Genomic DNA, 20,529 nt, shown 5'->3' with positions numbered 1-20,529 from the left:
TAGCCTTTGTTTTCACCTATCTACCATTTCCCATCCTGTGAAGCCCTACTAAATCTGTACCATTCTTTAGCTCTCAGTTCTCTCTTGATCTTCCCCAAACATCTCCCACTATATTGCAATCTAGGATGTTTTTCTATTCTTTTTCCTTCCATTGTCTGTAGATTCTCTCATTTCTGTATTTTTCTTCACTAATTTATGTTTCACGTTCTCCTCTAGACCTCTCACCTTTTCACGTCTCAAAAATACCCAGCTCTCCACATTCACACTTCTTTAAATATCCCATCTATTCAAATATTTCACCCTCTTAATAACTCACCATTCTAGATACTCTAACTTCTTCAAATACTTATGTTCTCTAAATGCCCACATCTCAAAACATCCTATATCTCCAGATATCCTATCTCACCAAGTGACCCCCCCTTTAGATCCACCTTTCCAATTACCCCAGCACTCCAAATAGCCCTTGCCTCCAGAGGTCCACCTAACAAACATCCTACCTCATACAAATGCCTCATCTGCCTAAGCAACAACTCCTTTACAAATACCCTAATTCTGTAATTGCCCCACCTCCCTAAATAGCAACATCTTCAAATGCTTCATGTCTCTAAATGCTCCTCTCTGATAGCCTACCTCATACAAATGCCTCAGCTCCCTAAACATAGCTACCATTCCAAACCACCCCACTTCTTCAAAGCTCTGCCTCAACAAATGTCACTTCTCACTGAATACCTCACTGCTCCAAATATCTCACTTCTCCAGTTAATCTACCTCTCAAAATAGCCTACATCCCTAAATGTCCTAGTTCTCAAATAATCGATTTCTCCCATGCCCTGCCTTTCCAAACATTGCTACCTCTCCAAATCTCACCATCTTTCCAGACTACCCCACCTATCCACATGCTCCGGCTCTATAAACCACACTACCTCTCCAAATGACCCACCTAGATTTCTTTCTCTCACAATTTTCCTGCTCTCCCCGTTTCCCAATTTTCCCTTTTCCCTTTATATGTGTGCTCTTTCCCACGGTTTGCCAACTATCTCTGCATTTACATTGCCCCTTCCCTTACTGTATTTGTCTCCTTTTATTTTTCTCTGAACTCTTATTTATCTGCCATTTCATCTCTTCTTTCCATATTTCTTTTCTTGTTCCCACCCCTTAGTTCTCCCTCCCCTTTATGTTGCTCTGTTCTGTATATTATGTCTGCACTCTAATCCCTTTCCACTCCACGCTGTGTGTAATGTTTAACCTAGGTTTGAAGTTCCTCTTATCTCAATGTCCTTTCTCTGTTTTGTGCATTCTCTGACTCCATGCTGTATGTGCTGATTTGCCAAGATTTGATTTTGACATGCCTTTGTGTGCCCTTACTCTGTGTTGCGCATTCTCTGACCCCATGCTGTGTGTAAAGTTTAGCATAGGTTTGAATTGTCTCTTTTCTCAGTGTCCTTTCTCTTTTTCGTACCTTCTCTGCTACCATGCTGTGTGCAAAGTTTATGCTAGCTTTAAATAACCTATTTTCTCATTGCCCTTTCTGTATTTCGCACCTTCTTCGACTCCATGTTGTGTGTAAAGTTTATCCTAGGTTTCAACTTCCTCTTCTCTCAGTGTCCTTTCTCTGTCGTGCTCTTTCTCTGACTCCATGTTGTGTGTGAAGTTTAGCTTAGGCTTCATCTGCCTCCTCTATCAATGTCCCTTCTCTGTTTCGCGCCTTCTCTAGCTCCATGCTGTGTGCAGAGTTTAACTTAGTCTTGAACTGCCTCTTCTCTCAGTGTCCCTTCTCTCTTTCGTGCCTTCTCTGACTCCATCGTGTGCGTAAAGTTCAGCCTGGATTTTAACTGCCTCCTCTCTTTTATTGTCCTCTCTATGTTTCGCTCCTTCTCTGACACCATGTTGTGTGTAAAGTTCAGCCTAAGCTTGAACTGCCTCTTCTCTCAGTGTCCTTTCTCTGTTTTGATCCTTCTCTGAATCCATACTATCCAGCTCTCCTCTCGCTCTGACTGCTGTGTGAGTGTTTCTGCTCTCCCTTAATGCCGGCCTCTCTTTATCTTTGCTATTTTCAGTTCAGGATGGCTTTCCAATGACCAGGCGCTTTTCTAAACCAGAATACCAACAATTCTTTTCAGGGATGCACAAAAAGTCTCTGGAGGCGGCAGTGGAGACGGGAAGAAAACCCGAGACAGAGCACCCTTCCCTCACCAAACCCAACAAAGACGAGCAGGAGGAGAGGACGTCCAACACCACAGCTCCCATCTCCAAGGAGGAGATGAGGGAGCACAGCATCGCCGCCCTGCGGGCCAAGGCCCAGGAGCACAGCGCCAAAGTGCTGGGGACGGTGCCCAGTGACCTGCCCAGCAGGATGGTGGAAAAGGACGAAGAGGAGAAGGCAGAGAGGCCGCCTGAGAGCTCGCACTCATCAATGGAGGAGGAAGCGATGATGTAGAAGGAAGAACCCAGACTCATGGTCATAGTCGAGGGGAAGCGCCTTCCCTGAAACTGTCTGAGGCGCTACCTCCTGTAGGGTGATAGGACATGAGTAACTCAGGGGATTCCAACCCCTCTCAAAGGAGAGTGCGCTGCATCCACCACACCTCTACAGTGAGAGACCACTCTCCACATCTGTGCCCCACCCTGGGTGAGACTACAGTGGGAGACAGAACTTCCGTGCAGCCCTCCAAGGGCGAGAGCGCCTCTCCCCTACTGTCCCCTTTGAGCGGGTTCTCTTACTTTTCATCTACAAAGACCTTCAGGGCAGAGACAAGTATTAACAGAGAAAGCCTGCAGCCCTATTTGGCAAAGCACTTCCCCAAAAGGCAGACCGGCAGGCCTCATCCGCTTTACAGGGCAGGCAGCAGCTTCCAGTCAATCACTTTCCATGGCTGAGATTTCAGACACTCCCAAACCTCCTTATCAGGTCATGTTCATGAAGACAGTGAGCACCAGGGCAACATCCTGTAGCTGACATTAGACAGCCCAAAGCACTCCAAGCGTTTATAATCTGTATGATGTTTACAAGCCAGGCTCTCCTCAAGGTTGGAAGAGATTTCATTTCTGTTAAATAACAGACGATGCAACACCAGCCTTGCCCGTTCACGAATTGCAGAAAAGTAGGATCTGGTGTTTTTGTGGCAGAATGGCCGTGGTAAGCTCTCTGGAATACAGTAGGCATGTACATCAGCTGTGACCTGGGGCAGGCGAAACACTTCTTTACACCACATGCAGACTTCCAAGGCCCCCAGCGCTTGTCCATGCCAATATCTTCCCTTTTATGGCTTCCATTTCCGGTGACCATATCTGGAAAAGATGTAGCCATTCACGGATATCTGTATATACTGAGTGCCAACTGTGCAGTGACACGATGTTACTAAATACCTTTTAGTAGGCATTTAGTTCATGCTGTTCTCCATCCATGCCTCTGTAATCAGCGTACAGTCACATGTCAACACATGACGATAGATTATACATCTCTACAGTATGAAAGGTTGCGACTATCAAAGCGAACTTCTTACCGTTTGTGAAGAATCACACACTAACGTAAACTGATATATCCTCATAAATAGCACTTATTAACAATGGCTTTACATTTTCTACAGGCTACGTAAACATGACGTGTCTTCACAGTTTGTACAGAAAGACATTAACCAATATTGTTGCAGCAGCCTGTAAATAGTCAGTCTTACAGCCAGTCTGCTTATGGAAAACCAAAGCCACACAACATACTTCATGCTTTACAGGTATTCATTACATCACAACATAGAAAACAATGAATTGGCCTTTTAGATACATACACATCTTCTTCTCACTGCCCTTCACAAACACAGACGGCTCCGTCTACACACTGATGGGCTATTAGACACAGGGATGGACTACCACAGATTGTCAAACACCTCATCCTATATACTACTGCCCCCAACTCATATGTCCCCTTCCATACCCAGATAGATCCTCCAAAATCTAGATGTATCACTCCAACAAATGGACATGAACAGTCACACCTCCTACTCACAGATTTAAAGATTGACCTAGACGCATATACACACACGACACACAAATGTCTGTTTCTGCATACAGATGTTCCCTCCCATACCAAGATGGTTCCTCAACAATACAGATGCCTCACTCAAACAAATACTGAAGCCACATACGCATGCACACACACATCATACACACATGACATACCTAAATATATGAGAACCAGCCATAGACTCTAACGGGGTATGTGTTTACTGTTCTAACTCCACACGTGTCTTGATACTGGTGTGGTTATACAGTGGACAAAGGCAAATATAACTGCACTTTAAGATGTTTGATGGACTCGAAAGTACCTAAACACACTACAGGCACCAGTCCCTGAAGCGTGATGTTCCACACAGCGATGTTGTTTGTGGTCCACACAGCGATGTTGTTTGTGGGGATGTGAAACTTTAGGCCATTTTGGGTGAGTAGTCGTGCTTTACAAGACACCTGATTGATTGATTGTGTCAGGGTTTATTACCACTTTGAGGACAGGTCCGATCCCCACAATGTTTTAAAGATTCACACACACAACTCTTCACAGGGCTCCGGTGACACACAAATGTCTATTTGTATGCCCAGATATTCCCTCCCTTACAAAGGTGGTTCCTTCAGTTTGTATTTCTCAGTCTGAATAATGGGATGATCACCCATGCCTGTTCATGCTGTCTGTGGACCCGGCTCCTCATTGTCTACATTTGCAGTTCTCACTATTACTCCGGCCATCTCCTAGCTCGGCCTGACCACGCTGGGGCTATTTTACTGAAGAGCCATGGTTTGCACAGCTCTTCGTTTGCAACCGCTGGAAGCACTCTCCCTGTACTTTTTGTAAGGCTGTGGAGGTCTATTGTGGTGTTATCGTTGTGGACTGTTTAAAAAGGGTAATTTTTGTACACATTGTAAATAAATGACGTCAGGAAAGACATTGCTAAAGCCTGTATCTGTCATGACTTGTAGTGACCTGTGATTTCTGTGCACTATCTGTACAAATATCTCAACCATGCTAAATAAAGACAAAGAAGAGGTGTATGTCTGCCCTACACGTGGTGTTACCATAGTGCACCCCTTTCTTTCTCCTGCACCCTCTGTTTAGGGCCATCCACTCTCCTGCAAGCTTTCTTCCTGCCTCTCTTCCCGTCCTCTCTTTCCAGCTCATCCTGCACTTCTTTTCCAAGAAACTGGATGGAACCCAGAGGGAAATCAAGGTAAAGACACAAAGGGAGAAAGTACAGACTGTGCACATGTTGTAGAATTCATTGTAAGCTCACCTAATTGTGCAAAGGGGTGCATTTACTAAAGATTTTTGCCAGAACTCGCATACTGCAATGCAAAGAGCACCTTTTTACTACTGTTTATAAAGGATCATGAGCACATTGCAAATTGGGTTACGCGTCACAAGCCTCTACACAAACGTTAGTAAATCTAATGTTCTAGCAATGTTTTGAACGACCTGTATTTTATAAAGAAGGGACTCATTGGCCGCTATTAGTAAGGCATTTCCATAGTCAAGGTAAATAATTATTAAAGCCCGAGTAAGAGGTCTCCTAGATCTTAATGGGAGCCACTGAAATACTTTCCTGAGTAGGAGCATGGTACCAAAGCAGGTACTGCATGTGGACATAACTTGATCCTTCATAGACAATTTTTCATCAAGAAGGACACCTATAGTTCTTGCCTTCATGCTGAGAGATGACACAGGACCTAGCTCAGAAGGCCACCAGTCATCTGACCAATATGTCTGAGTTTTTCCAAACAGCAGGATCTCTGTTTTGTCTCAATTTAACTGAAGAGAATTATAGGTCATTCATGTGGCAATTTTTCTCATACAGACGAAGAATCTATGTTTGACATTTTCTATGTCATGCCTAATAGAGATGACTAGTTGGGTATCATCTGCATAGGAACGTATTTGAAAACCACAGAACTTGACTATTGAGCAAGGGGTGCCACATAGATGTTAAAAAGAGTGAGGCTCAAGGAAAATCCTTGGGGGGCCCCCTTGCTTAGAGGAAGGTTCTTTGAATGAAAGGTGCCAAAAGAGACCATTTGGGTCCTGTTGTTCAGAAAGTCTTTACCAGTTTAGGACTATTCCCTGGATACCTATCTTGTAGAGTTGTTGAATCAAGCTGGAGTGTGAGACGCTATTGAATGCCGCTGACACAAATACATATTACATATTTACAGAGTTAATGTGGAAAGGTCGTTATAACTCTCAAGAGTTTCATGTAACAGTCAGGGTCACGTTATTAAACGTGAAGGCGTATGCCTGGTAGAGAGCCTGACAAGGAGTGTTATTGAGAAAAATGTCTTTGGAAGAGAAGCGTTTCAAGGTCCGTTTTGAAGATCCGGAAAGAAGTGGTTGTGCAAAGGTTTGGAGGTAGCGAGTTCCAAATTCTAGTTGAATTGGCTGAGAACGATTGCTCCATAAGTCTTTGCCTTTTGAAAGTTGGAGGTCCGAGCAGTGGATTTTCAGCATTTCATGAAGGTCTAGACCCACTTGATATCTTGAGTTTGTTTGCTAGGTAGTGAGGGGTGGAAGTGGCAATACCTCTATATGTGATACAAGCAGGCATGTATATGGTCCAAGCTTCAATAGGAAGCTGTTTCCTGTCCATGTACAGTTAAGGTGAAGCTTGAACGTCCCAGGCTGCTCCTTGATTCTAGGCTGCCCATGGAGCTGTCTTAGACAGTTCCAGGCTCCAATGACTACAGTTAGAATGACACCAGAGGGCATGAACTTCCTTAGACCTGCGTAGACCAGGGAAAAAAAGCATCTCTGTACACGATGAAGCAACCACACCTGTCCCACAGGCCTGTTAAGAGCAGATTGCTAGTTCACATTCCTGCCCAAATTGACTTTTCAGAGCGTTAACAGCCAGGCGAGGCAGCACCTTAGTAGCCCCAAAGCAGTCCAAGAAGCACCTTTATCTGACTAAATGACATTCATTACAGAAATGGATGTCGCTAGTTGCATGAGGAGTGTTCATCCTGCCTCCTGTATTTCAAGTCTGAGATCAGAAGGGCAGGGAGATTAGTCATGCTGGTCTGTGAGATCCCTGATGGGGCTAAAGAAGGTGTGACGGACTTGGGGGCATGTTTACTTCTTTGCAAGTTTATGGATACTTCTGGATCTGCAAAACTGGAAATGATGCTTATAACATACTGCATCCCATCGAGGTCTTTGGCTTCCTGGCTCCTATTCTGGGGCTTTTTCTGGTCCTGAAAAAGCTCAACAGGAATTAGCTTAAACATTGAGGACGATTTAAAGGAACGTCATTGTCACTTAATTGCACCTTGCTGCCACAATTGTGTCCCCATAGCACTCATCTCATCCTCGGAGGCAAGAAAGGGCACGAATGAGTGAATGAGAAGGGTGTTGCTTGGTGTGGCCTTCTATGCAGAAGGAGCATGTTTTTAGTTACTGCAAAGGTGCTCCAGTTCAACTGTAGAATGAATATTGCCTAATAGCATGGCAGATGCTTGCGAAGGTAATGCTGTGATATGTGTTTGGAAGGGAGTATGATTTAGTGCTGTGAACACTAGTAGCTGCTTAGTGTGGATTTGGGAGGTGATTTATGTGTGTGATGGGACAGACAGAGGAGTGCTCAAAACATAGTGCAGAGAGCAGTGTGGACAGCTAAGTAGAGGGGACTGTGGTACTACGCAGATGAAGTTGACAGCATCCGAGGTGAAGGGGGCCAGGCTGACCAACTGGGTGAGGCTTGTCAAGAAGGAACAAATCCAGCGAAGTGCAGGTCCTTTGATGCAGTCTTCATGCAGGTGTTGGATTAGGATGAGGTGAGAGACGGTGTTGAAGGCTGTAGAAAGGTCCAGTGAGATGAGGGCCACAATGTCACCTCTGTCCATAATCATCCAGATGTCGTCTGTGGCAGCGATGAGGGCATTCTCTGTACTGTGGTTGGGCCTAAATCCAGATTGAGTGGTGTTGAGGAGGTGGTGGTTGTTGAGGTAGGTGGCTAGGCACTTGTTTATCATCTTGTCCATCTGTTTTTCCAGATAGGGTAGCAGGAAGGTAGGCCCTTAGTTGGCTAGCACCTCCGGACCTGCTGAGGTTTTTAGAGAAGGGGGAGTACTGAGGTGTTTTTCAAAGTGTGTGGTTCAGATATGCTGAGGGATTCTTGGGCATGGCATTTTAAATATATTATTAGAGTTAGCTAGTGCCCAATGATTTGTGTTTAAGGTTATGCGGTCCGAAAGCTATTTATATTACTGGTAGATATAAGGATTTATTTGTGGTGATGTCAAGGACTCAGTGTGCTAAATTAGTGGCCCTCGTGATACACAAGTTCCTCCTCACTTTTTATTGACTAGAAGTGTCAGAATTGTGAGAAGCCCTGGGATCTAAAGGATGCAAGGGCTCACTTAATGTGGCCAGGGGAGTGCCAATGTTTTTTCACAAACTGGAAAAGCATGTTTTTCATGTGTATTGGCGGCGCTACTAGATAGTGCAAGAAGTTGCAGCGAGGTTAGGATGGGCTTTGGGAACAGAAACGAGCTGAATCACTGTATCCTTTCTCGTCCACTTCCTGTCTCCTGTGAAACCCATCCTCCTGTTGCAAGATAGTCCCTCCATTATTGTGCTGCCTGAAGGGATGCAACGGCTGGCAGGTCAACTGGAGACAATAGTGGCTCCAGTGTCTGATATGAGTGCTAGATGGGTCAGTAAACTCTTCGGTAGTGATGCTGCATATTTCTGGACTGCGACTGGGACGTAGAGCCGCTTTGTTTCGTGCTCCACCTCCCATGAGCCTCCATCCCAGCACCTTCGTCCTCCTCCTCTGGCCAATGTCCTTTGTAGTGCCTAAATGTCACCTTGACAGTCAATGAACAAAGGTAATATTTCTGATCTCAGGGTAGGGTGCTGGTTGAAGCTGACTGGGCCTGGGCCTGGGAGCTGTACCTCCACCAGCTGAATCGGTGGAGGAAGCTGCAAAGCTGATGTGCAAGAGAAGCCTTCTGTAGACAGTGGCCTGGCATCACTCTCTACTCTGGGGACTATTTCTGCTTTGTTTGTGGTTGAAAGTGGACTGCCGCTGCAAATGCAGCCCCCGTCAGGGTGTGTATTTGTCAGCGTGTGTATTTGTATGCCTGTGTGTATGAGTAAGCTTGCATTATTATTGCCTGCGGCATTAGTGGTCTACGTATGTCAGATGCCCCAAGCTGTATCGTGTGTGCGAGACACCATACATTGCTTCTGCTTGTGTTTCTACTGTTGTGTGTATGTGAGGGTAGTTTACACTGCTACTGCACATGGCGCCCCTGTTCACTATGCAGTGTTCTTGCCTCTGACATTAGTGGTCTACTTATGTCAGGCGCCCCCATGCTGCACCTGGTGTGTGTATGCGAATGTAGCTTGCACGTTTGCTGCAAAGGCCGCCCCTGTTCTGTGTGTGTGTGTGTGTGTGTGTGTGTTTGTGTATGTGTGTCTCTCAGACAGAGAAAAGGAGAGAGAAATATAAAGAGAGGAAGCATACATTGCTTCTGCATTTCTGTGTATGTAGTAATCGTTTACACTGCTGCATTTTCTCTGTGTGTCTGTGTGAGAGAAAAAGACCAGGAGGAAGCATGCTTTGCTATTGCCTGTTCTATGTATGTCGCTTACTCTCCTGCTGCACATGCTGTATCTGTTGCATATGCGTGAGGGTACCTTGCACTGCTGGCACATGCCTTGTACCTGTTCTTTGTAGCTTGTCTGCTGTGCCTGTGCAGCCTGTGAAGTACGGTTAAAAAATAATTTCACTACTAAAAAAATATCTGAACCACTGCATTGTCAATGCTTATTCAGCTAATTTCTGCTATATAACAAGGGCAATTGCCTATTTGTCTACGTCCCTGCTCCAGCGCTTGATTACATGCCATGAGGCAGTACCTCTTCCCCTGACAGTCACCCTCTCTGGCCCTGCTTCTACTTCTAAAAGCAAACCTATCATCCAGTCTCTCATAGAGGGATAAAAGTGTGATTCACCCTGAAGACACCCTGGGGCATGTTTACATCAGCCTTCAATCTCACGGTTCCCAAATTTAAACGAGTCTGCTGGGGTGGAAGAAGTTTTATTCATGGAACGAATAAACGTTGGAATGCTTTACCTCTCCATTTAAAGACTAGTCCACCTTGTCTTCCTTCAGAAAGAACCTTACAACCTGGCTTTTTAACGTAAAGTTCCTTTTGAGGTCTGTCTTCCATCTTATATTCTCTATGTTGGCGGCGGCCGCCATCTTGGAGCGGACTCGCGCGCTAAGGGCTTATTGGAGCGCCTATTTAAAGTGGCTTGTTCCCGCTCAGCGGGACGCGCAAGTGGACGCCTTCGCTTAGCCTGAGTCATGCCGGAGTCCTGCCTGTCTGCGCCCGGAGGCGCCGGGGCGGCGGTGGACTGCGGCCCGGTAAGCCTCGGACGAGGATGATCTGTTACACCTCAGCGACGCTGCGCGCCCTGCAGACTGTTTCTTGTTCTTGTCGCTCTGTTTTCCCGGGCCGTGTCAAGGGTAAACGGCGTTGCCCGGGCTGTGGCTGGTCGCCTGTGTGGACTCCTGTCACCTTCCACCGACCAGCAGTGGCTCGTGTTAAACATCTGTGCCTGCTGCTCAATACGAGGTCAGTAGGTAGCCATGCCCTGTACATTTATGATCTCCTTGTCAGGGAAAATCCATTATGTCTTCTACTGACTGAAACCTGGTTGGGCGAGGCGTCCAATCCGGACATTTTCTCAGCCATTCCTCCGGCGTATAATATCTTCCGGCAGGACAGAGCGAAGGGAAGGGGTGGCGGGGTTGCTTTGGTGGTGAAGAAGAGCGTGTCCTGCTCAGTTCTCCCCCTGAATTCCATCGGGGGTTCCTAGTCCCTTGCCTTTACGCTCAGACTGTCCCCGTGCCAGGCTCTGAAGGGGCTGCTGGTATACAGGCCGCCTGGCCCTGTGGGTTCCTTTTTGGATGACCTGCAGATGGCCATTTCCGAACTGGCGCTGTCCACACAGCATTGTGTGGTGGCGGGCGACTTCAATTTCCATCTGGACGTGGCGGACGATTCGGACTCAACTAAATTGCTGGATATTACATCCCCGCTGGGCCTTGTACCTTTTGTGATGGGTCCTACACATGAGAAAGGGCATACCCTGGACCAAGTGTTTTCGTCGGTCCCGATTGTTGATATTGAAACCCTGCCCGTGCTCTGGACGGATCACAGGCTGATTAGGTTCTCCGTGTTGGAGAACGGGCGAACGAACAGCAGCGCCCCCATACTGCCCAGACCAGCTGTGAGAGCGTTGCCTAGAGTGACGCCCGATATGCTGGAGCAGGCGCTTGTGGATCATCCATGCCCCTTCTCGGGCGATTTGGAACGGGACACTGAGGCTCTGCAGCTGTGGCTGACTGAAAGGTTGAATGATCTTGCCCCAAGGGCGGCCCCCCGGTCCACGCAATACGGCGATCTGCGCCGTGGTTTACGGAGGCGCTGCGCGTGGCTCGCAGCCAATGTAAGGTTGCTGAGCGGGCCTGGCGCCTTCAGTATGACGGGAAGGCCAAACTCGCCTATAGGTCGGCTGTGAAGGCTTATCACCGGGACATCCTGTGTGCAAAGAAGGAATATCTTGCTAGGAGGATCGAGGCGTCGGTGAACTCCTGTAAGGAGATCTTCACTGTGGTGAAGGAGTTTACGACCCCCAGCTCCAACTTGCCCCTTCCAGTTTCACCTGACTCGTGGGCGTGTGATCTTGCCAGCTTCTTTACAGATAAGATCAAGGCGATTCAGGCCTCCTTCTTGGAGAGGTCGGAGGAGGGGTGTTGCGGCTCCGGGGCGGGACGCGTTCCATCATCCACGCCTGTTGCTGTGCTGTCGGACTTTCCATCTGTTTCTAGCGATGCGTCCCTGTTGCTGCTGGCCAGCCTTAAATCAGGCTCGCCGCTAGACCCCTGCCCTGCCAAATTTTTGGCCAGGATGGCGGCGATAGTGAACCCACTGGTCAACCCCTTCTCAATGCCTCCTTGAGGGAGGGGAGTGTCCCACGCACCTGGAAAAGGGCGATGGTGATCCCCCTCCTGAAAAAGCCCGGTTTGGATGCCGAGGTTCTGGCCAACTACAGGCCAATTTCTCTTCTTCCGGCTCTGGCGAAGATCACAGAGAAACATGTGCATGGCATCTTGTCTGGTTTCTTAGAAACAAACAATCTACTTCATCCATCCCAATCCGGATTCCGTCCTAATTTAAGTACGGAAACGGCTCTGCTGGAGGTCTCGGAGGTCATTCGCGAGACTTTGGATGTTGGAGGCAAGGCCATGCTTGTCATGTTAGATCTGTCGGCGGCCTTTGACACCGTCCCCCATGTGGCGCTCCTCGCCAGGCTCCATGACATCGGTCTTAGGGGGACGGTGCTCAAATGGTTTACATCTTTTCTTGAGGGCCGCCGCCAGACGATCTGGGTTTCCCAGAGCTCCGCTGAGATGCCGCCATTGGGAGTCGGAGTTCCACAGGGTTCTGTGTTGAGCCCGACGTTGTTTAACATCTTCATGTCCCCTCTGGCGCCCTTGGTGGAGGCTTATGGGGCTCAGATCGTGTCATACGCAGATGACACGCAACTCCTCTTCACCTGCGGAAAAGATCAGGCATTTGATGGAGAGAGTATTCGGGGGTGCTTGGGAATGGTCTTCGACTGGTTCCAGCGGAATAGCCTGAAGGCCAATTCCAGCAAGTCGGAGGAGGAATACCTTCCTACACAAAAACAATTATAGGACACAATTTCCTCTTTCTATGTGTGATGCAGGATGCATAATGCATAGAAATAGGAAGCAACGAGGACAAATAACCACATTTCTTCTCTTTAAGCCATGTTTGATCTACCATTTTTGCAAAATCTGAGGTTTACTGATTTCACTTAATCTAGGATTGCATCAAATTCAATTGGAGGATGCATGGGAACGCCCTTGCCCCACCCCGGAACGCCTACCACTACGAAATGTAAAACACAGCGCAAGCTGCTGCATCGCGTTACATGTCTTTATAAAGTCACACATGGCGGCGCATATTTCCCCTTGCGTGGCTTTGTAAATCTTACTTGAGCCTTTTAATTGCCTTGTGTCGCCTGGCGCTACACAGGCACAGCGCAAAGGCTTGGTAAATCTGGGCCCCGTTTTATAGCCTGTTTTGTGGGGTGGGCATGCTTAGCCCTGGGGGCCAGAGCTATTGCTATTACTATTGTCCTTTAGCTTTATTTCGTTTTTTCTTTCTTTTTAGCGTTGCCAGCTTAGTGAGAGCCATTTTTGGAAGTTCTCTGTGAATTTCTGTCAACTGTTGCAGGTTTACAGCCAGAGAGGCTCACAAAGGAGGGTGGTGTGGTCTGTCGTTTCTTTTAGTTTCATTGTCAGAAGGCCTGCGGCGTCTGTCTGTGTTCCTGCACTGTGAGCATTGCGGGGAAGGCCGGGGACCAGACTGGAACCCAAACAACTTGTTTTGGATTTTTGGTCCTACTGGGAAAGGCTTGAATCCTTTCCAGAGGTGTAACACAGGCCCCTGCAGCTTTTGGGGAGCAGGGGGCCCCCAACCACTCAGCGGACCCCCAACCTTTCAGGGGGCTCTATTCAACCCAAATTATTGAATATTTGCTAAATATTGGAGGCATGGGGTGCATTATCACATTCTGCAGGGGGGGGGGGGGGCACTATTATTTTTCGTAAAAAAAACAAACAGATTTATGGCCGAGGGGTTCGTTCTGTCATTTTCATCAGTTCTTCTGTGCTGCGCACGCTCCTAATTTAGAAGCGGTGCAGGGTGGTCCTATCAGGAGCATAGGGTAGCTTCAGTTACTTCTTACTTAGATAGGGGTAGGTCTGCATTATGGGCAGCACATTCTTGATCCATTTTTGCCTCTTCTATGGAATGACAGGTTCAGGGTTTTTTCCCTCTGGAATGCTCACTGCTATGAAGTGTTTTCTGAGAAGATTTGTTAAGTGACAGAAAACGAACCGTCCCTAAAAATAAACAAAAGAGCACGTTTCCAACTTTAAGAATATATTTTTACCATCCTCTAAATATGAACTTCAGAAGCTTTACCTCAGAAAAGAAAATTGTCAAAATGCTGCTTTCTTCCACCTTCCAGTTCTTCCAACGATGCAGTCCATCTGAAGTCATGGCAATGTCTCTCCAACCATCAGCTGTTAGCCCAAGCTTGCAGCCAAGAGCTTCTCATGGGCCAAGCAGCATCTGGTTTCCCTAAGAGCTCCTCGTATCAGGAAGACACACAAGCTGATGGCAGATCAGAAGTGGCCTGTTGATCCACATTCCCGGATCTAGGGTCACATCCAGGAGGTGTTCAGATAACTTGGTGGGACATTTTGAACTCCAAGGATATATCTTTTCTTTGAGATCAAGGGAATTCTAGGACTCCTCTGTTTTGTTTCTAGTAAAAAGGAAGCTTGTAGGATAGACGTTCTCCAGCCACAGTCCACAATTGGTGGCAGCCTGGGCGATAGCTGTGGGGCCTGAATTCTTCTATAGGTGTTAGTCTACGTCAAGGGCAGCTCCCTCTCATTTTATCCATTTTTACCTCTTCTCTGAACTGACAGGCTCAGGGATTTCTTTCAGTGGTGTACTCGACTGTGAAATGTTTTTGGGGGGGATACTATTTTTTTCTTTAGAGTTTTATAAACCGCAAACTCGACCCGAAGATATCGGGTATCAGAGCGCTTTACATGAGCACCAGTTTCGTTACAGATGGACACATTAATTATTTTTTTTGTTAGGCAGGGGGAGATTAAGTGATTTGCCCAGAATCACAGGATGTTGAGTGTTGTTGCCGAGACTCGAACCAGTTCCCCAGCTTCGGGGTCGAACCTCTAGCCGTAAGGCCATATCCTCTTCCAATACTACTATGGTTTGATATATAGTTTTCCACATGGGTGGTGTGATATTTTGTAATACAGTTGATTTAATTTGCTGCAGAAAATGTGCTGCTTGTCGTCTTGTGTTAGCCATTGGCTTTGGCATTCATCATAGTGTTAATGACTGGCGCAAGGAAGTGGTTTTATTACTCGCTGGTAATTCCATTACTCCAAATCCTTTCTCCCACTCTCCAGTAATTAGGAAAGGTTGGTTAGCTAAGCCAAGTTCACAGGAGGGGCTTAGGGTGGTCAGGATGTCTTCTGCGTGAGTGACGTTTTCATTTATTCAGCTTATCTAAGAGAGGATGGATGGAGGAAGAGTTTGTTTTCAGGAATAGAAATTGGATTAGGGAACGTGCCTGTGTAAGTAAAAGACACACAATTGATGGACGGAATGCAGAACAAATGAAAACATTCTCCCCCAGTCAAGAGATCTGGGTTAAATCCATCATTCTTTTGCTCACCATGCCACCCCAGTTTAGACCTGGCCATATGCAAATCAGTCTTGACCCTGTGCCTCATGGGAACAGTCCAGCCCGAACTGCCAAGCCAGGTCCTCCCTGGACCGGAAACAAGCATCCTAGGACCGGTTTCGGGGTTTCACCCCTCTTCAGCCAGGATAGCTTGAATCCAGTGGCACAGTGTGTAAGTAGGCAGTAATGACTAGATCAAGGAAGAAAGGACTCAGAGTAATTGAATTGAATTATCAGTAAGCAAATGAAACATTACCCAAGTGCTGGCCTCGGCTGCCACTATGTAGCAAGTGCTTATAGTGAGTTCCCGTAGTACCACAGATATCCACCAGAGGTCAGCATTTATATAGCTTCTTTGGAGATGGCTGGTCTGTTTTCACGGTGTTGCTGCCAAGAGCTATAAATATACCCATTTGGATCATGCTGTAAAAATAAATGTTGAAGTCTTTATACGATGGCCCTGCCACGTGAAATATCTCAGTACGAGCGGAAAACTGTAGCTGCACAGACCAATAATATATATCACCAGCCAAGCTCCAGGAATAGTGGAAGTATGAGCAGAGCCGCCTTTGCTTAGAAAGCGCCCTGGGGGTGGGTGGAGAGAAATTTGCCGCCCTTGCTGATGGTAGTGGATTAAATGAGGCAGCAGGGGGACTCTTTTGGTTCACTGTCAGTACCTCGATGAGCAGGGACTGGCCCCTGAACAAAAACATCCCCGGACCTAACCCAACGCACCTAAATCACGGATAGCTCAGCTGCCTCACACAAATGATGCTTTTGTTGATGTGTGCCAGCAGGGTCAGAGGGTGAAGGGAGGGCAAGGAAGAGGGCTGAAGAGGTGTTAAAAACATCGCACGCCGAATGACAATGAAGGAGTAAAAACACTATTTATTTTATTTATTGTATTTAATGCAATTTTATATAGCGCAGACTTTACGCAAAGGTGTCAGAGCGCTTCACAATAAAACCAGGTACGTTACATGAGCAAATTTACATACTTACACGTTACAAATACAAACAAGATAGATGAAGAAGTAAAAAAAAAAAAAAAAGATGGCAGTCACACTAAAATCAAAAACACAATAGGATTATCGTACAGGCATAGATGACATATTTCCAACATTGTATGAACTTCCTTGAGGAACATGAAAAGTGATGTATTCATTCTGGAAGTGTCTTTGGAAGAGAAGAGATTTGAGGTCAGTTTTTAAAGTCCGGGTAGATGTGGTGGTACGAAGTAGTAGAGGAAGTGAGTTCCAGATTCTGACCACATTGCCTTAGAAGAATTGAGCCATCGATCCTTCCCTTTTGAAGGTGGTCGGGCGCAAGCAGTAATTTTTCTGCATTACGTAAAGGTCTAGAGCTTCCAGAGATTTTAAGTTTATTAGCCAGGTATCGAGGGGAGGAAGTGTGCAAGGCTTTGTGGGTGTTACATGACGTCTTGTAGATTGATCTTGCTTCGATAGGAAGCCATCAAAGAGAAAAAAGTATGGGCGTGGTGTGGTTACTTCTTTTGGCCCCAAAGACAAAACAAGCTGCTGAATCAAGTACGGATTTGAGAGGGGAAAGGTGAGATTTGGGGAGGCCAGCAAGCAGAGCATTGCAATAGTCCAATCTAGAGAGAACCAGAGATTGGACCAAGGTTTTTTAGGTCTTGCTCCGGAAAGAAATGTTGAATCCCCCAGAGAAGGCGCAGTTGGTAACGTGTATTCTTTACAATAGATTTGGTGTGGGAGTGTAGATTGAGCCTTTTCAACAATGACACCAAGGGCTTTAGCGCTGTTGACAACAATAAACTATAAACTGGTGAATCAGACAGAAACGAATAGGCAGGGACACGGACAAAGGCTGGAGCATGATGAGAAGGGCACTGTTGTTGGCATAACCTTAATGCACAGAGTTCCATCAGCCCCTTAGATAAGTTCATCCTGGGCCCAGCTCGCCCATGTTAAAGGCCGGCCCTGAGTTTGAGCTAGGGCCGGGGGAGTGTACCGAAAGAGGAAGACCGTGCCTAGAGGGCCATTCTGGGGCACAAGGGGCTCAAGGCCCACTTTGTGGGGTTAGCAGGTCTGAAAGAACACTTTGGACCCAATCACGATCGCCAGCCAAAAACCCAGTGCAAATTGGACACCCCTGCAAATTTCCAACTGCCGAAGGTTGCTTAGCTGGTGTGCAATTTGCACCCAGTTACACAGAAATGAAGAGCACACAAATTGTCATTCCCCATTCCAGCATATGGAAACAGCTAATAATAGTTGTTAGCTCCTGCAGTTTACACAAGGTTTTACCTGCTGCAATTCGTAGTAGCCATCAACTGCGATTTCCACACCCAGCGTAACCCCATTTTGGCCCAATTGAGAGTGTGCTTCTAAAATATAATTTGCGTTTGATTGGTGATCAAGTCCTTTATGACTGAGCAAAGCTAGATGCACATTGGAAGAGGCTAGACGTGATGGGCGCACACTCTGAGGTCATCATGTCTAAAGATACTGAGGACCAGTAGGGTTCACGGCACACTCGGACTGAGCAAGTCTAGATGCACATTGTATGACGGTAGACGTGATGGGCGCACACTCTGAGGTCATCATGCCTAAAGATACTGAGGACCAGTAGGGTTCACGGCACACTCGGACTGAGCAAGTCTAGATGCACATTGTATGACGGTAGACGTGATGGGCGCACACTCTGAGGTCATCATGCCTAAAGATACTCTAGGACCAGTAGGGTTCAAGGCACTCAGGCGTCAGTAGAGCTAGATGCACATTGGAGGAGTGATGACATGATAGACGCACACTCTGAGGTCATCATGCCTAAAGATACTCTAGGACCAGTAGGGTTCAAGGCACTCATGCGTCAGTAGAGCTAGATGCACATTGGATGAAAGTAGACATGATGGATGCACACTCTGAGGTCATCATGACTAAAGATACTCTAGGACCAGCAGGGTTCAAGGCACTCAGGCGTCAGTAGAGCTAGATGCACATTGGATGAAAGTAGACATTATGGATGCACACTCTGAGGTCACCATGTCTAATGATACTCTAGGACCAGTAGGGTTCAAGGCACACCCAGGAGTGAGCAAGACTGGATGCACATTCTGGGTTTATTCACATAGAGCTAAACTCTGAAGGGGAAGTAGAGACACACTCCAGGTATAAGTGAGTCTATAAGCGCATCCTGAGGTCAGCAGGCCTCTAGGTACGCTCAGGTTATGGGGCTACAGTCACACTCCGGGTTTAACAGAGCTACAGGTACACTCAGGTTAACAGGGTTAGAAGCACACTTGGATTAACAGAACTTGAGGCACACCGAGGTTAACAGAGCTTGAAACACTCTCTGAGGATAATAGGGCTCGAGGCACACTCCGAGGTTAGCAGGGCATCGAGGCACACTCTGAGGTTAATAGGGCTCGAGGCACACTCTGAGGTTAAGCAGGGTAGAAGCACCCTGAGGTTAACACGGCTTGAGGCACACTGAGGTTAACAGGGCTAGAGGCACACTCGGGTGAGCAGGGCTAAAGGGTACTGAAGTTAACATGACTAGGGACACACTCTGAGGCTAACAGGGCTTGAGGCACACTGAGGTTAACAGGGCTAGAGGCACACTCGGGTGAGCAGGGCTAAAGGGCACTGAAGTTAACATGACTAGGGACACACTCTGAGGTTAACAGGGCTTGAGGCACACTGAGGTTAACAGAGCTAGAGGCACACTCGGGTGAGCAGGGCTAAAGGGCACTGAAGTTAACATGACTAGGGACACACTCTGAGGCTAACAGGGCTTGAGGCACACTGAGGTTAACAGGGCTAGAGGCACACTCGGGTGAGCAGGGCTAAAGGGTACTGAAGTTAACATGACTAGGGACACACTCTGAGGTTAACAGGGCTTGAGGCACACTCGGGTTAGCAGGCCTAGAGGGTAGGGAGGTTAACACGACTATAGGCACACTCGGAGGTTAACAGGGCTTGAGGCACACTCAGAGGTTAACAGGCCTCGAAGCACACTCTGAGGTTAACAGGGCTCAAGACACAGTCTGAGGTTAACAGGGCTAGAGGCACACTTGGGTTAGCAGGGCTAGAGGCACATTCTGAGGTTAGCAGGGCTCGAGGCACACTCTGAGGTTAGCAGGGCTCAAGGCATACTCTAAGGTTACACAGGGTAGAGGCACACTCTGAGATTAAGCAGGCCAGAGGCACATTCTGAGGTTAACAGGGCTCGAGGCACACTCTGAGGTTAACAGGGCTCTTGGCACACTGAGGTTAAAAGGGTTCTTGGCACACTGAGGTTAACAGGGCTCTTGGCACACTCTTAATTTAACACGGCCCGACACAGTCTTAGGTTAACAGGGTCTGAGGCAGACTCTTAGGTTAATAGGGCCAGAGACACACAATGATGTTAACAGTGCCCGAGGCACAATCTTAGGTTAACATGGTCCGTGGCACACTCTTAGGTTAACAGGGCTCGAGGCACACTCTGAGGTTAACAGGGCAGAGGCACACTCTGAGATTAAGAAGGCCAGAGGCACATTCTGAGGTTAACAGGGCCCGAGGCACACTCTTAGGTTAACATGGTACGTGGCACACTCTTAGGTTAACAGGGCTCGAGGCACACTCTGAGGTTAACAGGGCAGAGGCACACTCTGAGATTAAGAAGGCCAGAGGCACATTCTGAGGTTAACAGGGCTTGAGGCACACTCTGAGGTTAACAGGGCTCTTGGCACATTGAGGTTAACAGGGCTCTTGGAACACTGAGGTTGACAGGGCTCTCGGCACACTCTTAGGTTAACAGGGCCTGAGACACAGTCTTAGGTTAAGAGGGCCTGAGGCACACTCTTAGGTTAAGAGGGCCCGAGGCACACAATAAGGTTAACAGGGCCCGAGGCACACTCTTAGGTTAACGGGGCTCGAAGTACACTCGGGTTAATAGGGCTCAAGGCACACTCAGAGGTTAACAGAGCTCAAGGCACACTTGGGTTAACAGGGCTCAAGACACGCATTGATTAACAGGTTAAAAATCACACTCTGAGGTTAACAGGGCTCGAGGCACACTCAGGTTAACAGGGTTAGATCAAAAAGAGCGAATTCAAAAATTCTCTTTCTTGTGGTGTCTGTTATTTGGGCCTGACATTACATTTCACAGCATGTCTGGGATTTTTTGTCCCAAA

General features: G+C 47.3%; 1 protein-coding gene across 2 annotated transcripts in view; it reads left to right on the top strand.

Annotated features, from left to right (window-relative positions):
* The window catches only part of VSX2 (visual system homeobox 2), a 99,075-nt gene extending 94,040 nt beyond the window's left edge, over positions 1–5,035 (top strand). The window contains exon 5 of one of the 2 annotated variants that reach the window (XM_085626774.1): positions 2,121–5,035. In XM_085626774.1, the coding sequence (XP_085482900.1) occupies positions 2,121–2,437 (317 nt within the window). In that variant the 3' untranslated portion in view covers positions 2,438–5,035. Of the gene's footprint in view, positions 1–2,057 lie in introns of both variants that reach the window. The other variant, XM_085626773.1, reaches the window with a different exon arrangement.
* Positions 5,036–20,529: the final 15,494 nt, after the last annotated feature.

This window comes from Triturus cristatus, chromosome 9, assembly GCF_964204655.1.
Source record: "Triturus cristatus chromosome 9, aTriCri1.1, whole genome shotgun sequence".
NCBI classification, from domain to species: Eukaryota; Metazoa; Chordata; class Amphibia; order Caudata; family Salamandridae; genus Triturus; species Triturus cristatus.
Note: the sequence above shows the minus strand (reverse complement) of the source record. Positions and strands in the feature narration are given on the sequence as shown.